The sequence below is a fragment of the Engraulis encrasicolus genome, chromosome 9, assembly GCF_034702125.1.
Source record: "Engraulis encrasicolus isolate BLACKSEA-1 chromosome 9, IST_EnEncr_1.0, whole genome shotgun sequence".
NCBI classification, from domain to species: Eukaryota; Metazoa; Chordata; class Actinopteri; order Clupeiformes; family Engraulidae; genus Engraulis; species Engraulis encrasicolus.
The window spans coordinates 43861194-43876193 of NC_085865.1; the positions used below are offsets into that span (position 1 = coordinate 43861194).

Genomic DNA, 15000 nt, shown 5'->3' on the forward strand with positions numbered 1-15000 from the left:
GCAACCCTGGGGATTTTACTGGGGATAGAATTAAACCTGCTAACATGGAGAGTCTGTCTCTGCGAGTTCCAGGAACTGCAGCAGATTTTTTAAAAAACTTTTTTTTTGTAGCAGCAGCAGACTAAATCTTGAAGCGCTTGGGGAGATCTCGTTTGACCCATGTCTGGTCATGTCCCTTCTTCTCCTCCTCCACCTCCTCCTCATCCTCCTCTTCATCCTCCTCATTCGTTCTTCTTGCCCTCATAGACAACTTCAGATCAAAGGCAAATATTCAAATCCGGCCTCGTTTAAACGGTACACCCCAACCCCACCACCCCACCACCCACCAGTGGCTGCTCTTGGCCTCCAGGAAATGGGCATCAATCACCTTCAGTGTCTGCGCCACTTACAGACAGCATGAGATCATGGCGTTTGGGGGCCATTTGCGTGATTACAAAAGGACCTGAGCTGAGGAGGGCCGGTCCAGAGCGGTGACCAGGCCTGTCGTGTGTGTGTGTGTGTGTGTGTGTGTGTGTGTGTGTGTGTGTGTGTGTGTGTGTGTGTGTGTGTGTGTGTGTGTGTGTGTGTGTGTGTGTGTGTGTGTGTGTGTGTGTGTGTGTGTGTGTGTGTACATGTGTGTGTGTGTACATGTGTGTGTGTGTGTGCGTGCGTGTGAGCTTGGTGGGAATAGTGGGGGTGTGAGACAGGAGAGGTAAGGCAGATAATCCCAGACAGGTCCCTCTGGGGGTCATGGGGCTATTTGGGGTCTTGCCGTGCGTGTGTGTGTGTGTGTGTGTGTGTGTGTGTGTGTGTGTGTGTGTGTGTGTGTGTGTGTGTGTGTGTGTGTGTGTGTGTGTGTGTGTGTGTGAGTGTGTGTGTGTGTGTGTGTGTGTGTGTGTGTGTGTGTGTGTGTGTGTGTGTGTGTGTGTGTGTGTGTGTGTGTGTGTGTGTGTGTGTGTGTGTGTGTGTGTGTGTGTGTGTGCATGCGTGAGTGCGGTCAATGGTGTGTGTCGGCCCAGTCCTTAAGACGGTGTGTGGAGTTGTCCACTAACTCCACTAACACTCAACATTCAACTATGCACAGACACAGGCAGATACACAGGAAGACACAGACAGACAGACAGACAGACAGACAGACAGACAGAAAGACAGATGCACACAGACAGACACAGACACAAATACACACACACACACACACACACACACACACACACACACACACACACACACACACACACACACACACACACACACACACACACACACACACACACACACACACACGCGCGCGCGCGCTGGTGCAAAGACAAGAGAGCGATCCCCACTGATTCTTGAGCATAACTCAACTTGATTTTATAAAATCCAGGCCTGTCAATTTCTTCAGAACACACATAGTACTCTGCACTCAGGCCAACAACTTGTGAAGTGTGTTCCAGGCCCACCAAGGTAAGATCTAGACCTGCCAAATCATAACATGGCATCATAAAAGTGAGTAAGATAACACGCCGATTTGAACCGTCTATGGCGTTTGTGCACTACGCCTCTGCATGTTGACTCGTGCTCCACAAGGCCCTGTGACAGGTTAGGTTTAGGGATGGTCTTGGTCTGGGCACAATTTCGCAACAAATTTTGCTATTTCCCTTGCTTGTTTGGCAGTTCTTGGCAAACGACTGGAAACTGCGCAAACCTGCTCACGTGACAAAGGCGCTTTCCTGCGGCTTTGAGGACCACGACTTTACTTGCAAAGGCATCACACCTCAACACAGCATGCACTGGCGTGAAATAAATACGCCTTTACATGATGCCAGTCTGCAAATCACTGCACAGGTGACACAGGCATGAACCAAAGGGAAGGAAAAAATAAAAATGATTACAATTCTAATGCACATTCATTGGAGTCTGGGAAAAAAAGACAGACAGGGTTGATTTAAGACTACTTGACAAGTCCTAAATGATTTGTTTGTCACAGGGAGCTACATTGCAAATGAATGTGGTTTACCAACAACAAGCCTCAATGTGTCTCGTCATAGCCCACAGATAGTAAAACACTGGTGTTTTTAATTTGTCAACACTGTGTGGGTGGAGAGGTGTGTGTTCGTGCGTGTTTGTGTATGTGTGTGAGTGTGTGTGTGTGTGTGTGTGTGTGTGTGTGTGTGTGTGTGTGTGTGTGTGTGTGTGTGTGTGTGTGTGTGTGTGTGTGGAGTGGTGTAGCTAGCCGGCAGGCCGTATTTCATCTGAAATGGCATTTGAAGCCTAAAGGGCAGATATGTCAGCGATTCACACGCAAAGACGCCGCCTTTAACTCGCAACATGTGTAGGGGGCCTGCACCGCACGCGGCAAAGCAATATCATAAAAACTAAAGCTGCGTTTCAAAGTCGTTTCCACAAAATCAAAGAGGCAAATGAAAAAAAAATAAAGACAGAGAGACAAAGACAGAGAGAGAGAGAGAGAGAGAGAGAGAGAGAGAGAGAGAGAGAGAGAGAGCGAGAGAGAGAGAGGCAGAGAGAGAAGGAGAAGGAGAGAGGCGGGCGGGAGAAAGCCGAGGCCTCATACCTCATTCCTCTGCGGCGTGGTCGTGTCCGAGAGCGTCTTAATTTCCTCTTGGAGATTGCGGATAATCCCTCTCTCTGCCTTCAGAAGCTGCGGTAGCTCCTCGCGCTCAGCCTCCACATTGTTCTCCTCTTCCTCACTACAACACACCAGGCACGGCAGGATATTAACCTCAAGCTAAAACACTTAAACGATCATGCAAAAATCATGATATAGAAAATCCATAAGAGTAATAACCATAAAACCAGTAATATTTGTAATATTCATAATAACAAATTCTTATTATGGTAGTACCATTGTAGTAGTAGAACAAGTACTAGTAGTCGTAGTAGTAGTACTAGTTTTAGTAGTAGTAGTAGTAGTGGTAGTAGAAGTAGTAGTAGTAGTGGTAGTAGAAGTAGTAGTAGTAGTGCCGATAGCACTAGTAGTACTAGTAGTAGTGGTCGTAGAAGCAGCAATAATAGTAGCAAAGATGGTGAAAAGGCCTAGAACCTGTAGCCAAGGAAATCTTTTGTAGTAGTAGTAGATGTTTGTGTCATTAGAAACAATAGCAATATTGTTATTTTATATTTGTAAGCTCAGTTCTTAAAGTTAATATAATGATAATGTAATGATAAAGATACACTACTAATACTACTACCACTACTATGAAATACTACAAGAAAAATAATTTGAAGTGATTAAACTAATTCAACGCTGAAATGACAGCTGGAGCTTTCAAAATCTATTAAAACACACACAAAAGTGGTATAGCGAAGAAACAACTGTCCACAAGGTCAGAAAAGAAAAGAAAAGAAAAGAAAAGAAAAGAAAAAAAAGCTCATTTGTTGTTTTTCTCCTTTTCTCTTCCTGCAAGGTATTCATCAAAACCATCACTTGGCCACGTGAATGGCACAGTGAAATTGGCGCGGACGGACACCCGACCCCATTTCTGCTCCTTATAATGCCTCGTCTGTGGGCTGTGCAGCACTTGTAATGGGGGGGCTTAATGAGTTAGCCCTAATGAACCTTCCTGTCTGCATTGTATAGTGTGAGGTAGTTTTGTTTTTTTTTCCTTTTCTTTATTTTCTCTCTCTATCGCTTTCTTTTCAGTACAGACCCCCTACTGGGCTCGGTAATTACTATGTAGTGAGTGTTGCGTCCTATACCTCCCTCGACCACCACGGCTTGGCTTGGCTCTTCCTCCTTTTATAAAAAAACCCCACATATTATTGTCACTTAGGTGGGGGGGGGGGGGTGTTAAAGTTAACACCTGGGGGTTGGTTAAAATGAGTTCCTGTCCATAGTGCGCGCACACACACAAGGACACGCATACACGGACACAAACACACACACACACACTAGCACACGCGCGCACAAACACACACACACACGCACACACACACACACAAACACACACACACTGACACCCACGGACACACATGAACACACACGGACACACGCAAATCTGCACTCTGGCCCATTATAGCTGAGGCAAACAGATTGTATTATGGACAAAGACGACTCTGAGCTTGCCTGGGCAGGAATAAAAAGGAAAGGGGAAATTGAAAAGGGCAAAAATAAGAGTGATTCATTAGACTTTCCATTCTTCTGCCACTCCCCCCCACCCCTACCACTCCCATTCAACAACAGTCCATCTCCCGTTATCAAGTGAAAAAAAAAGAGAAAAGAATATACTTCATACGTGAAATATAGGTTGTACACTTGAATGCTCCCATGCACACACGCGGTTTGACGTGATGTGGAAATGGCTGCAGAAAACAGACTCGATCAGTGCAGATAAATGTCTGCGAGACAAAGAGCTCAAGTGAAGGCAGATGTGGAATTTTTGGACAGGCTATTTGCCAGGACACCACGGGGAAGCGCGAGGCCCTCAAAATGACAGAGAGAGGCTCGCAGCGCCTCAGCTTCTCGCTGCCAGAGTTTGTTAACGCACTCTGTCTCTCTCTTTCTTTTCTAGCGCCGTCTTTCACTCTGTCTCTTTCTCTTTTTCTCTCTTTCACGCACACACACACACACACACCAGCACACACACAGACACAGACACAGACACACACACACAAAAGCATCTCAAACGTCTCAACGTAGCAACCACAGACAAAACCGGAGTGTGACAGAAGAGGCGGCGGATCGAGCAGAGGCTGCCTGTTGTGACGTGACGTGAGGAGAAGAGAAGAGGAGGAGGAGGAGGAGGAGGAGGAGGCGACGAAGGGGAGGCGCAGCAAGGAGAAGAGGAGTGGAAGAGGAGAGGAGAGGTGAGGTGACGCGAGGAAAGGAGCGGAGAGGGAGAGGAAGAGGAAGAGGGAGAGGGGAGGTGACATGAGGAAAAGAGCGTAGAGGAAGAGAAAGAGGGGAGGTGACGCGAGCAGCTCGGGCTGCAAGCGACAGCTGTCAAGTGTTGAGCCGGCAGGCGTCCTCGTGCTAAAGAAGCCAGATCCCATAAATATTGCCTCTTAATGTGCGCCGGCAACACTAATCTGTCTCCCCCGCCCCTCACTCCCACTATTTGGGTATGCAAATGCCAGCGCTCATGGCTTCCTTTCCTTCCCACCGAGCCCATCAGTAATGTGGATTGATGCAAAACTGACAAGGGACGGGACGTGGAAAGCGAAAAGCAGGTACGAACTGCAAAGGATGGATTGTAGAGAGGGGTTTGACTTAGAAGGTGGATGAGAAGGGTGGAGTTGTAGTTGTGAGAGAGGGAAAGGGGAGATTTTTTTTTTAAAGAAATGCTGTGCATCGTCGCATGGCGGCAAAACACCTGAGGAATGGTTAAGAATGTACCACGAGAAACCTAAAGATCTCCTGAAAGTGCCGTGTGATGCGTCTCCTGGCGTTCGTCGTCAAGGACGTTAAGAGGACGCGCGCGCACAAACAAAAGGACTCGCCCCAAACGCTCACACGTGTTTCAGCAAGAAATGAAACGAAAAAATATAACTTTTTGTCAAAGCCGAGAATAAAAGTGTCACGGATCACTAAGAGGAAAAGAAATAAAAAACAACTCAGAAGTTGTTCTTAAGTCTTATCGAGTATTTCTGGGGCAGAGAAAGAAAAGAAAATCACACTTCTTCAGGAACAAGACAGGGCCTTTTTACTCCTGCTTCTTATTTGTGCGATTGCTAAATATAACATGTATTTAGTGGGCATCACGTAACATAATGACACATGGCATGTGCCTCATCTTGAGGTGCAAAAGACGCCAGTAGGGGACAGGGCCGGATAGAATAGGGTTGAATAGAAGGAAGTAGCCCTTTTCAGAGGTGACTAACTGCAGTCAATTTCGCTCCCATTTTTTTTATTTTACGGGACACTTTGAACAAAAAGGAGGTGTTTTGTTCCTTCCTCCTGACTGCCCTGTTCTCCCATCTCTCTGCCTTTTTTCCCCTATTCTTTATTTCTACCCCCACACCCCACCCCTCTCTCCTCGCTCCTTTTTTTGCATGGTGTCATGCTGGGTAAAAGGTTCCTGTCTTTTCAGTGCTGCCCCTGGAGAGAGAGAAAGGGAGCAAGAGAAGAGAGGGAGAGCGAGAAAGTGTGTGTGTGTGTGTGTGTGTGTGTGTGTGTGTGTGTGTGTGTGTGTGTGTGTGTGTGTGTGTGTGTGTGTGTGTGTGTGTGTGTGTGTGTGTGACAGTCTGACAGACAGACAGAGAGACAGAAAGAGAGAGAGAATGACAGAGCGAGTGAGAGATGGGTAAGGAAGAGAGAGTAACAGTGTTGTAAAAGATGGAATGAGAGAAAGCGTAAGACAGAGAGGCAAAAACTCTGAGTAGAATAAGGATAAAAACAGAACGAGAACAAGAGATAGTGAAAATAAGAAGCGTGTGAGAGTGCACAGTATGTGAAGGAGACAGGAAGAGAGAAAGAAGATAAACAAAGTGCAGTAGAGAGACAGTTTGAAAGAAAAGAGTAAGAAAGAGTGAGTGAATGTAAGATGCAGGTAGAGCGATAGAGTGATAGAGAGAGTGACAGATAGAGAGAGAGAAAGAAAGAGAGAGCGAGAGAGAGAGAGAGAGAGAGAGAGAGAGAGAGAGAGAGAGAGATAGAGGGAGAGGGGGGAGAGAGAGAGAGAGATAGAGGGAGAGAGAGAGAGAGAGAGAGAGAGAGAGAGAGAGAGAGAGAGAGAGAGAGGCGTGCAAAATTGCGGCTCTCAGTCTCCCTGTGCCCAGGGGGCATCCATTTAGTGGCTCCGCAGACGAGTGCGTGCTGCTCTGACACACCGAAGATCAGAGCCTCCGTGCCCACTACTACCCCCTACCACCCCGACCCGTCCCATCCCGCCACAAGCCCATCTTCTCCCTCACACACTCACATGCTTACCAGACACCCTTCTCCGTGTTTAATAGTCTGCTGGACGATACTAAGAACAAACTCTCTCTCATACACTTTAGTCTTGTTTTCTGCTCTGAGGAACGGCGTAAATACAACACATCACTGAGGTGCTGATTCAATTAAACTGAGCCCAAACATTTGGTGATTTTATCCATATAACCCATCCAAGACACACTTTTTTTTAGTTGTATTTGATCTGCAAAATGTTTCCCTACAGGCAGGCTCATTCAGAATCAATAATTCCCAGCGTTATCCATGGACTCATTTGCTTGCATGACCTGCTGTCAATAAGTCAGTAAAGTCTTCTGCACGAATACCACTTTTTTCATATTGCACAGTCTTTTTTTTTCAGCATTAGTTATCGATTAGTTAAAACCACTAAAACTCAAAACACATAAAAAGTGTTTTTATTATTATCTTGGGTGCTGTGAATAGAAGTGAATTTTCTCTTAAAAATATAAATACATAGAAAAACGGCACAGTTTTTCCGCACAAACTCGCAATCAGATTCAGAGTTTTAGAACCCATTTTCTCCCATTTTTTTCTCTTTCCTCATCAGTGGCACGCTGCACGGTCGTGTTCACGTGGAGGCGCTTGTGTTTGTGCTTCCCTACACAGCACGCTGTGCTAACTACCGTCAAAAAAAATGGCTGTTGTACACACAGATAAAATTAGAACACTTAATAAATGATAGCACGTCAGCCTGACGAATGGGGCGACCTGTTATATTTAGCAACTAAGTGTCTTAATGATCATTCAGCACTTAGAGTGTTGGGGCAACTGTATAATAAAAAAATAGGAGGGAGAGAGAGGGGGGTAAAAAAAGCACTCTGCTTTGTTGGCCATAAAAGTGCTTGACAATTTTTCATACTGTCACTAGGCTCTATTAGCGGAGCCTAACACAATTAGTTATGAATATTCAGTAATAACATGCAAATTGTTCCCTCCCCAATTGGCCCAGGGCAGTAGTTTTTGCCTCTGCAAACCCAATTCCTTCTACATCATTACAACAGCACAGCATAATTCATCAGAATGAGCTACGGAGGGAGAAAGAAAAGAAGAAAAAAAACAACACCTCAGCCCTTTATTGCATGTTACCCAGCAAGTGTACAGTATGTAAGCACTGCTGCCTGTTTAAGCACACTGGGTTTGTGTGTGTGTGCGTGCGTGCGTGCGTGCGTGTGTGCGTGCATGCATGCGTGCGTCTCTCTGCTTATGTGTGTGCATTGGTACTCGTGTATTATACTTGGTTGTTTTTTTGTATGTGGGTAAAGTGTGCAAAGATGTGTGTGTCTGCCACACTGAAACACCAAAACTATCATTACAGCACGCACACACGTGGAATAATGTGTGGGCGGGCACACACATGTGCACACACACACACACACACGCACACACACACATACACACACACACACATACTAGTTACAGAAGAGTGCCGCTGCTCTCCGGCACCAGCGAGATGGCACAGTGGCACTTGTACACACACACACACACAGCACATGCACATGCACACACACACACGACACACGTAAACGACACATGCACACACACACGACACACGTACACGACACATGCACACACATACACACACACAGAGACTGATCTCCCCTGGGTGATGTTAGCCCCTCCATTTCAGGGCTGCCAGAACAATTAACCCCTGTGTTAATTATAGGGGGATGTCAGGAGCCCAGATGGCACAGGCTGGTGGAGCTGGCAGAACGCCACCCCACCCCGCCAACTGCTCCTGCCGTACGCCTGCTGCTGCTACTGCTGCTACTGCGACTGGTGGTGCTGCTGCTACTGCCACCGCCTGCCACCTCTGAGAGGAGCAGGGAGGGAGGGAGGGGGTGAAGAGGAGGAGTAAGCGGGTGGAGAGTGGAGGAGAGGGGTGGTGGGAGATGGTGGTGGAGGAGGTGGAGAAGGAGAAGGAGGAGGGAGGGAGAGGAGAAGGAGTAGAGGAGAGGGTGGAGAAGAAGGGAGAGAGAGAGGGGGGGAGGGGAGGTGAAGGAGGCTGCCACCACATGCCGCCTTGGAGGGAGGAGAGGGAGGAGGAGGAGGAGGAGGAGGAGGAGGAGGGGGAGAGGGAGGAGAGGGAGGAGAGGGAGGAGAGGGAGTGAAGGAGGAGGAGAAGAGGTAGAGCAGGAGGTAGGAGGAGGAGGAGATGTAGAGAAGGAGGGAGAAGGAGAATAGGTAGATAAGGAGGGAGGGAGTGAGAGAGAAGGAGAGGTAGAGAGGAAGGGAGAGGAAGGGAGGGAGTGAGAGAGAAGGAGAGGTAGAGAGGAAGGGAGAGGAAGGGAGAGGGAGGGAGGGGTGTTGGTGAAGGAGGAGGCTTCCTACCGCCGCTGACAGCTGCTCAGCCGTGGCCCAAACCAGCAGATGTCAAAACTTTCCAGCTGGGGAGGACTTGAGAGGCAGCAAGGGGGTAAGACAGGAGGGGGGAGGCAGAGAGAGAGGGGGTACGAGTGAGTGGGTGTGTGTGAGGATGGGATGGGTAGGCACACGGCTTGGTGGCTGATTGGGGGTGGTGTTTGGCGTGTGTGTGTGTGTGCGTGTGTGCGTGTGTGCGTGCGTGTGTGTGTGCATGTGTGTGCGTGCGTGTGTGTGTGCATGTGTGTATGGCTGTGTGTGTGTGTGTGTGTGTGTGTGTGTCTGCATGTGTGTGTGTCTGCATGTGTGTGTGCGTGCGTGCGTGCGCACGTGTGTGCGTGTGTGTGTAGGGGGTGGTGGGGTTCAGTGACAGTGGCAGGCATCTCTGCTCTGCTCTGCTCTGCTCTGCCCGTCCACAGGATCTGGATCTGCTGCTGTTTGATCAGAAACCAGCAGCCAGCCGGACGGCTGACATGCCATGAAAAAATAAACAGCATGCTGACACACACACGCACACACACACACACACACACACACACACACACACACACACAACCATACACAACCATACACACATGCACAGACACACGCACACACACGCATAAACACAAGCACACGTGCACACAATAAATTTGCGCGCGCGCACGTACACACACACACACACACACACACACACACACACACACACACACACACACACACACACACACACACACACACACACGCACACACACACACATACACAAAGATGCACCCACACACACCCACACACACACACACACAGAGGAACAGAAACAGGCACGTATTAGAAGCTGTGGGGGAGGTGGGGCAATGGCGGACGTCACCAATCAAGAAACCCTGAGCGTGCAGAGCAAATAGGTTTGACCTCTTTTTAAATTTTTTTACATTTTAGGTCCATTTTTTTTTTCATTAGGAACCCTTTTAAAAAAAAAAAAACATATAAGTAGCTAAGGTATAAAGCAATGTAAAGCAATTCATGTTAATTGTCCATTTTAGTTACAATATTCTACGAAAAGAAATATTTCACTTAAAAAAACAACAACATTATTTAACGTCTTTTCCCCTCCCTAGAGATAAATAATTAGGATTATTTACTTGCCAATTGTTCTGCTGGCTTTGGGGAGTTAGTTCCCCCCCCTCTACAAGATTGATCCAAATAATGAGCTCCAAAGACAAAATGTCGGTTTTGGTCACGGTCTATTACACCCTCAACTGAAACACCGAACTTCCACCGAGGAGGAAAGGAAGTGGAATTCAGTCAGTTCGAGTTGGAGGAGAGGGATGGCGGGAGGGGAGTGCTGTGACAGAGTAGGAAATAGAATCCAAATGAGAGCAGGGATTGCCTGTGACAGTGAGTTTGGCTAGCTGTGTATGTGTGTGTGTGTCTGTGCATGTGTTTGTGTGTGTGTGTGTGTGTGCGCGTGCGTGTGTGTGTGTGTGTGTGTGTGTGTGTGTGTGTGTGTGTGTGTGTGTGTGTGTGTGTGTGTGTGTGTGTGTGTGTCTGTGTGTGTGTGTGTGTGTGTGTGTGTGTGTCCGCACTGGTGCCGACCGACCGCCACGGTGGACTCCATTGATTTGTTTGCCTGGCTAATAAGGAGAGAGAGAGAGGGAGGACCAGGAGGGTCGTAGAAGAGAGAAGGAGGAAGTCAATATAACTGGTGGGTGGCGGCGGTAGGAGAGGGGTAGGGGGAGGGGGAGGGGGGAGGAGGCAAGGGGAGTATGGAGGAGAGGGTGTCTTTAAAGGAAAGGAAAGGAAAAAAGGAAGGAAAGAAAAGAAAGTTGCATCTTGCCCTCCTGACACCGCAAGTTGCCCCTGAAAAAATGAAAGAAAAAAATGGCGGGGAAAAAATGAAAATGGCGGACATTTCTCCTAACACCTGTGTGTGTATGTGTGTGTGTGTGTGCACGAATGTGTATGTGTGCGTGCGTGTGTGTGTACGTACGTGCGCGTGTATGCGCCCTCTACTGTGTCCAACTGAGAGCATCCTTGCTGGCTGGAATGCACCCAGCTCTGCTTCACCCCACTAACTACACTACGCACAGCGGCCACAATACAAGGCACACAAGGCCCCACAATCACAACACAGCACCTCAGCCTGGGCCATTCCTCTGTGCCTACCGGAGGCTAAGCACAGCACTCACTTGCTCTATCTTGCTTTTCTTTTATCTCTCTCACCCTTTATTTCCTTCTCTCTCTCTCTCTCTCTCTCTCTCTCTGTCTCTCTTTATTCTTCTCGCTCTGTCCCTCACTTATAGACACAATAGAGAAAGTGTCTAAAGTGGAAATAATTACCAATATGAAACAGAGAGATAGAAAAGAAATGCTAAAAAAAGAGATTAATTTTGTAAATGATAGAACAGTGAAATTAAAATGTATCTGTATGCCGCCTTATTGAAATTCTAAAAAAGAAAAGACATACAATTTCTTATTGAATTAATTTTCCTACAGCTTGTTGTAAACATATAAAATACTGACGAACGAATAAAATACATAAAGAAATGGGTTGGTGTGTGTGTGTGTGTGTGTGTGTGTGTGTGTGTGTGTGTGTGTGTGTGTGTGTGTGTGTGTGTGTGTGTGTGTGTGTGTGTGTGTGTGTGTGTGTGTGTGTGTGTGTGTGTGTGTGTAAAACCGAGCAAGACAGAGAGACAGAGAGCTCCTATGGTTCCATGCGTAGTGGCGCTACCCCAGAGAGATCGCTCGATTCCGTCCCTCTCGGATTAAGCGAGAGAGAGCTGATGGCACTGAAGTAGACGCCTCTTGTTTCTCTTTTACTTGTTTATTTATTCATTTACGTATGTATTCCTCATTTCCAGGCTGCGGCGGTGGTGGTGATGCTTGTATTATTATTCCCTCTGCTCCGCTCTGCTCTGCTGTGCTGTGCTCCCCCTCTGGTGTGGCATCTGAGCCCACTTCCTGTGGCCCAGCAGGGGGCCCTCTACAGGCGGCCGGCCAGGTAGGTACAGCACTGCACCGCTCTGCTCTTCAACTCTCCTGCACTCTCCTCTCTTCTCCTCTCCTCTCCTCCCCTCTCTTCTCCTCTCCTCTCCTCTCCTCTCCTCTCCTCTCCTCTCCTCTCCTCTCTTCTCTTCTCTTCTCTTCTCTTCTCCTCTCCTCTCCTCCACTCCACTCCACTCCCCTCCCCTCCCATCCCCTCCCTTCTCCTCTCCTCACCTGTCCTCTCTTCTTCTGTCCTCCACTCCCCTCCCCTCCATCCTTTTCTGTCTTTCCCCTCTCCTCTTCTCATATCTTTTCTCCTCCCCATGCTTTCTTAATATCTCCCCTCTCCTCTCCTCTCCTCTCCTCCCCTCCCCTCTCGTCTCCTCTCCTCCACTCCCCTCCCCTATCCTCCACTCCATCCTTCTTACTGTCTTTCCCCTCTCCTCTTCTCATATATTTTCTCCTCCCCATGCTCTCTTAATTTCTCCCCTCTTTCCTCCTCTCCTCTCCTCTTCTCTTCTCCTCTCCTCCCATATTCGCTTTAATCTCGTACCTCCTCTCTTCTCTTCTCCTCTCCGTCTGTCCCCTCTCTTCTCCTCTCCTTTTCTTCCCTCTCCGTCTCACCCCTCTTTTAGCCTCTCCTCTCTCCTCCCTTCCTCTTTTCTGTTCTCCTTTCCTCTTCTCCCCCTCTCTCTTCCTCCCCTCGCCTCTCCTTGTGGTTCCACACAGGCAGGCGCCGGTTCTCTCGACTCTGCTCTTTGAACACGGTGCCTCCCCAAGGAGCATTTCCCGCTACCAAACTGTGCTATGTGTGTGTGTGTGTGTGTGTGTGTGTGTGTGTGTGTGTGTGTGTGTGTGTGTGTGTGTGTGTGTGTGTGTGTGTGTGTGTGTGTGTGTGTGTGTGTGTGTGTGTGCATATGTGCCTGTGTGCGTGTGTTTGTGTCTGTGTTTGAGTGTGTGTGTGTGCTGTGGGGTAAGGGGTAGGGGGTGCTTTTTTATTCACGCTCTCTCATCAACACAGCTGGAGGAGCTCGCTTGATGAACGTGGTTGTCAGGTAAGTTTTGCTCGAGGGGGGATAAAAAGTTTTTGTGTCGGCACTACAACATGTAAATGTGGGAAGTTCAAACAGGGGAGAGGAAGTGAGATGCTGTAGCGCATTATCAGAACAAAATAAGACACTAGAGCTGATTAAGAAGGCGTACTACATACAGTACCTGCTGTACTACATAATATAGTATGTATGTATGTATGTATGTATGTACGTATGTATGTACGTATGTATGTATGTATGTATGTATACGTATGTATGTATATATGTGTGTGCAGCCTATATCCTACCTATATAGGGTTCTACCTAGCATTCATGTACATTACGACAGCAATCTTCAATGGCTCATGACTCATGAGCACATTAAAATCTAAGATGTCTTTTTTAAGTTTTTAAAAACATTATCAAGTTTAAAATATAGTCAAACTATCAGCTAAACGCTTTAGGTTTGTTGGTCAATTTGCCAGACAGGTGACTTGACCAAACTTGACATGTCCTGAGCAGCTCCACATCGCTATCATGCTGAATATCTGTGACCATGTAAAGAATTCAAGATTACACAGAACATGTAATGAGCAATCACTTACAGGTCTTTTGTGGGAGCCGGGGAGATTCCGGACAAAGGCTGAGAGTGCAGTTTCAGCCCTGAAACCTATAAAACAAAAAATAAGATAGTCAGTCAACCAGAAATTCCACAGATAACTCTTTTGAACACGAATGCTTGGTCATGTTTGCCATGTGAAGTTTTACAGAGGACAAATTGATTCATTGACTGATCAATCAATTTAGTATTGACAGACAATGAGATTTAAACATCAGACCATCACTGAAGCCATCTTGAAGATGAACATTGTCTTACCATCTAGTAAAGTTAGTGTACATATACATACATAATAAATAATAATTACACATTTTAATTACAGCTAGAGAACTTCCAAGATACCCAAAGACACTCTACAATAAAAGTGGGAGGACAAAAACAAGCAAATTAGGATTAAAAAAAACTATACACATAACCTGTACACATACGCACATAAATTACACATACATGCATGTTTCTGTTCTGACTAGCAAAGACAGTATACATAGAGCGCATATGGCCTTCAGCAGTTAATGCAGAGTCACACTGCGGTCACAGCGCTGATTAAAAAAAAAAAAAACAATAAAGAGGACAGGAACCACGTCTGTGATCACCAGACTCAAATTAGCGACACAGAACAAACACATCATCACACAGGCTCCCAAAAATAGCCCCGAGCTACACCGCCCGGCATGAAAAGAAATACTTCAGCGAAATATGATCACAGGGGTAATACGATTTGGATATGCACCAGCGTTTTCATCTGGCCCGATTGAATCAAAAACTTTGACGCAGTTGCCTGCTCAGAGATCTTAAGCCACAGCCCTGTACTGAAAGGAACCATTTTTGCTCTGCTATGATGATCGCAACTTCTGTCGAACTTCTGTCAGTCGATCACAGGCCCCGAGCTTTGGATTTGAAGTTAACTATGAGTTTGGCATCTGATTTAATTTGATCACAACAAGTCTTATCACCATTGCCCATCTTGGCTTGAAGAGACGTCCGTCTTGTCATGTCTGAGTGTTGCACAAGACACATGGTTTACTGATGCTCTTAGGGTAAGCACATCAGAGAAACACCCCTTACTTCCTGCGTAAAATGGATGGAGAACAGAGACACACAAACACACACACACATACACAAACACACCGGGAAAGAAAAAGGAGAGAGAGAAAAAGGGCCT

The 15000-nt window shown here is 47.0% G+C and overlaps 1 protein-coding gene across 1 annotated transcript in view; it reads right to left on the reverse strand.

Annotated features, from left to right (window-relative positions):
* LOC134455290 (trichohyalin-like) overlaps window positions 1-14073 on the reverse strand; it is a 201079-nt gene extending 187006 nt beyond the window's left edge. Inside the window, exons 1-3 of the mRNA XM_063206311.1 lie at window positions 14059-14073; window positions 13825-13889; window positions 2534-2669 (exon numbers count right to left, since the gene is read on the reverse strand). Of these exons, the coding sequence (XP_063062381.1) occupies window positions 2534-2669; window positions 13825-13889; window positions 14059-14073 (216 nt within the window). The remainder of the gene's footprint in view (window positions 1-2533; window positions 2670-13824; window positions 13890-14058) is intronic.
* Between the last annotated feature and the right edge of the window lie 927 nt (window positions 14074-15000).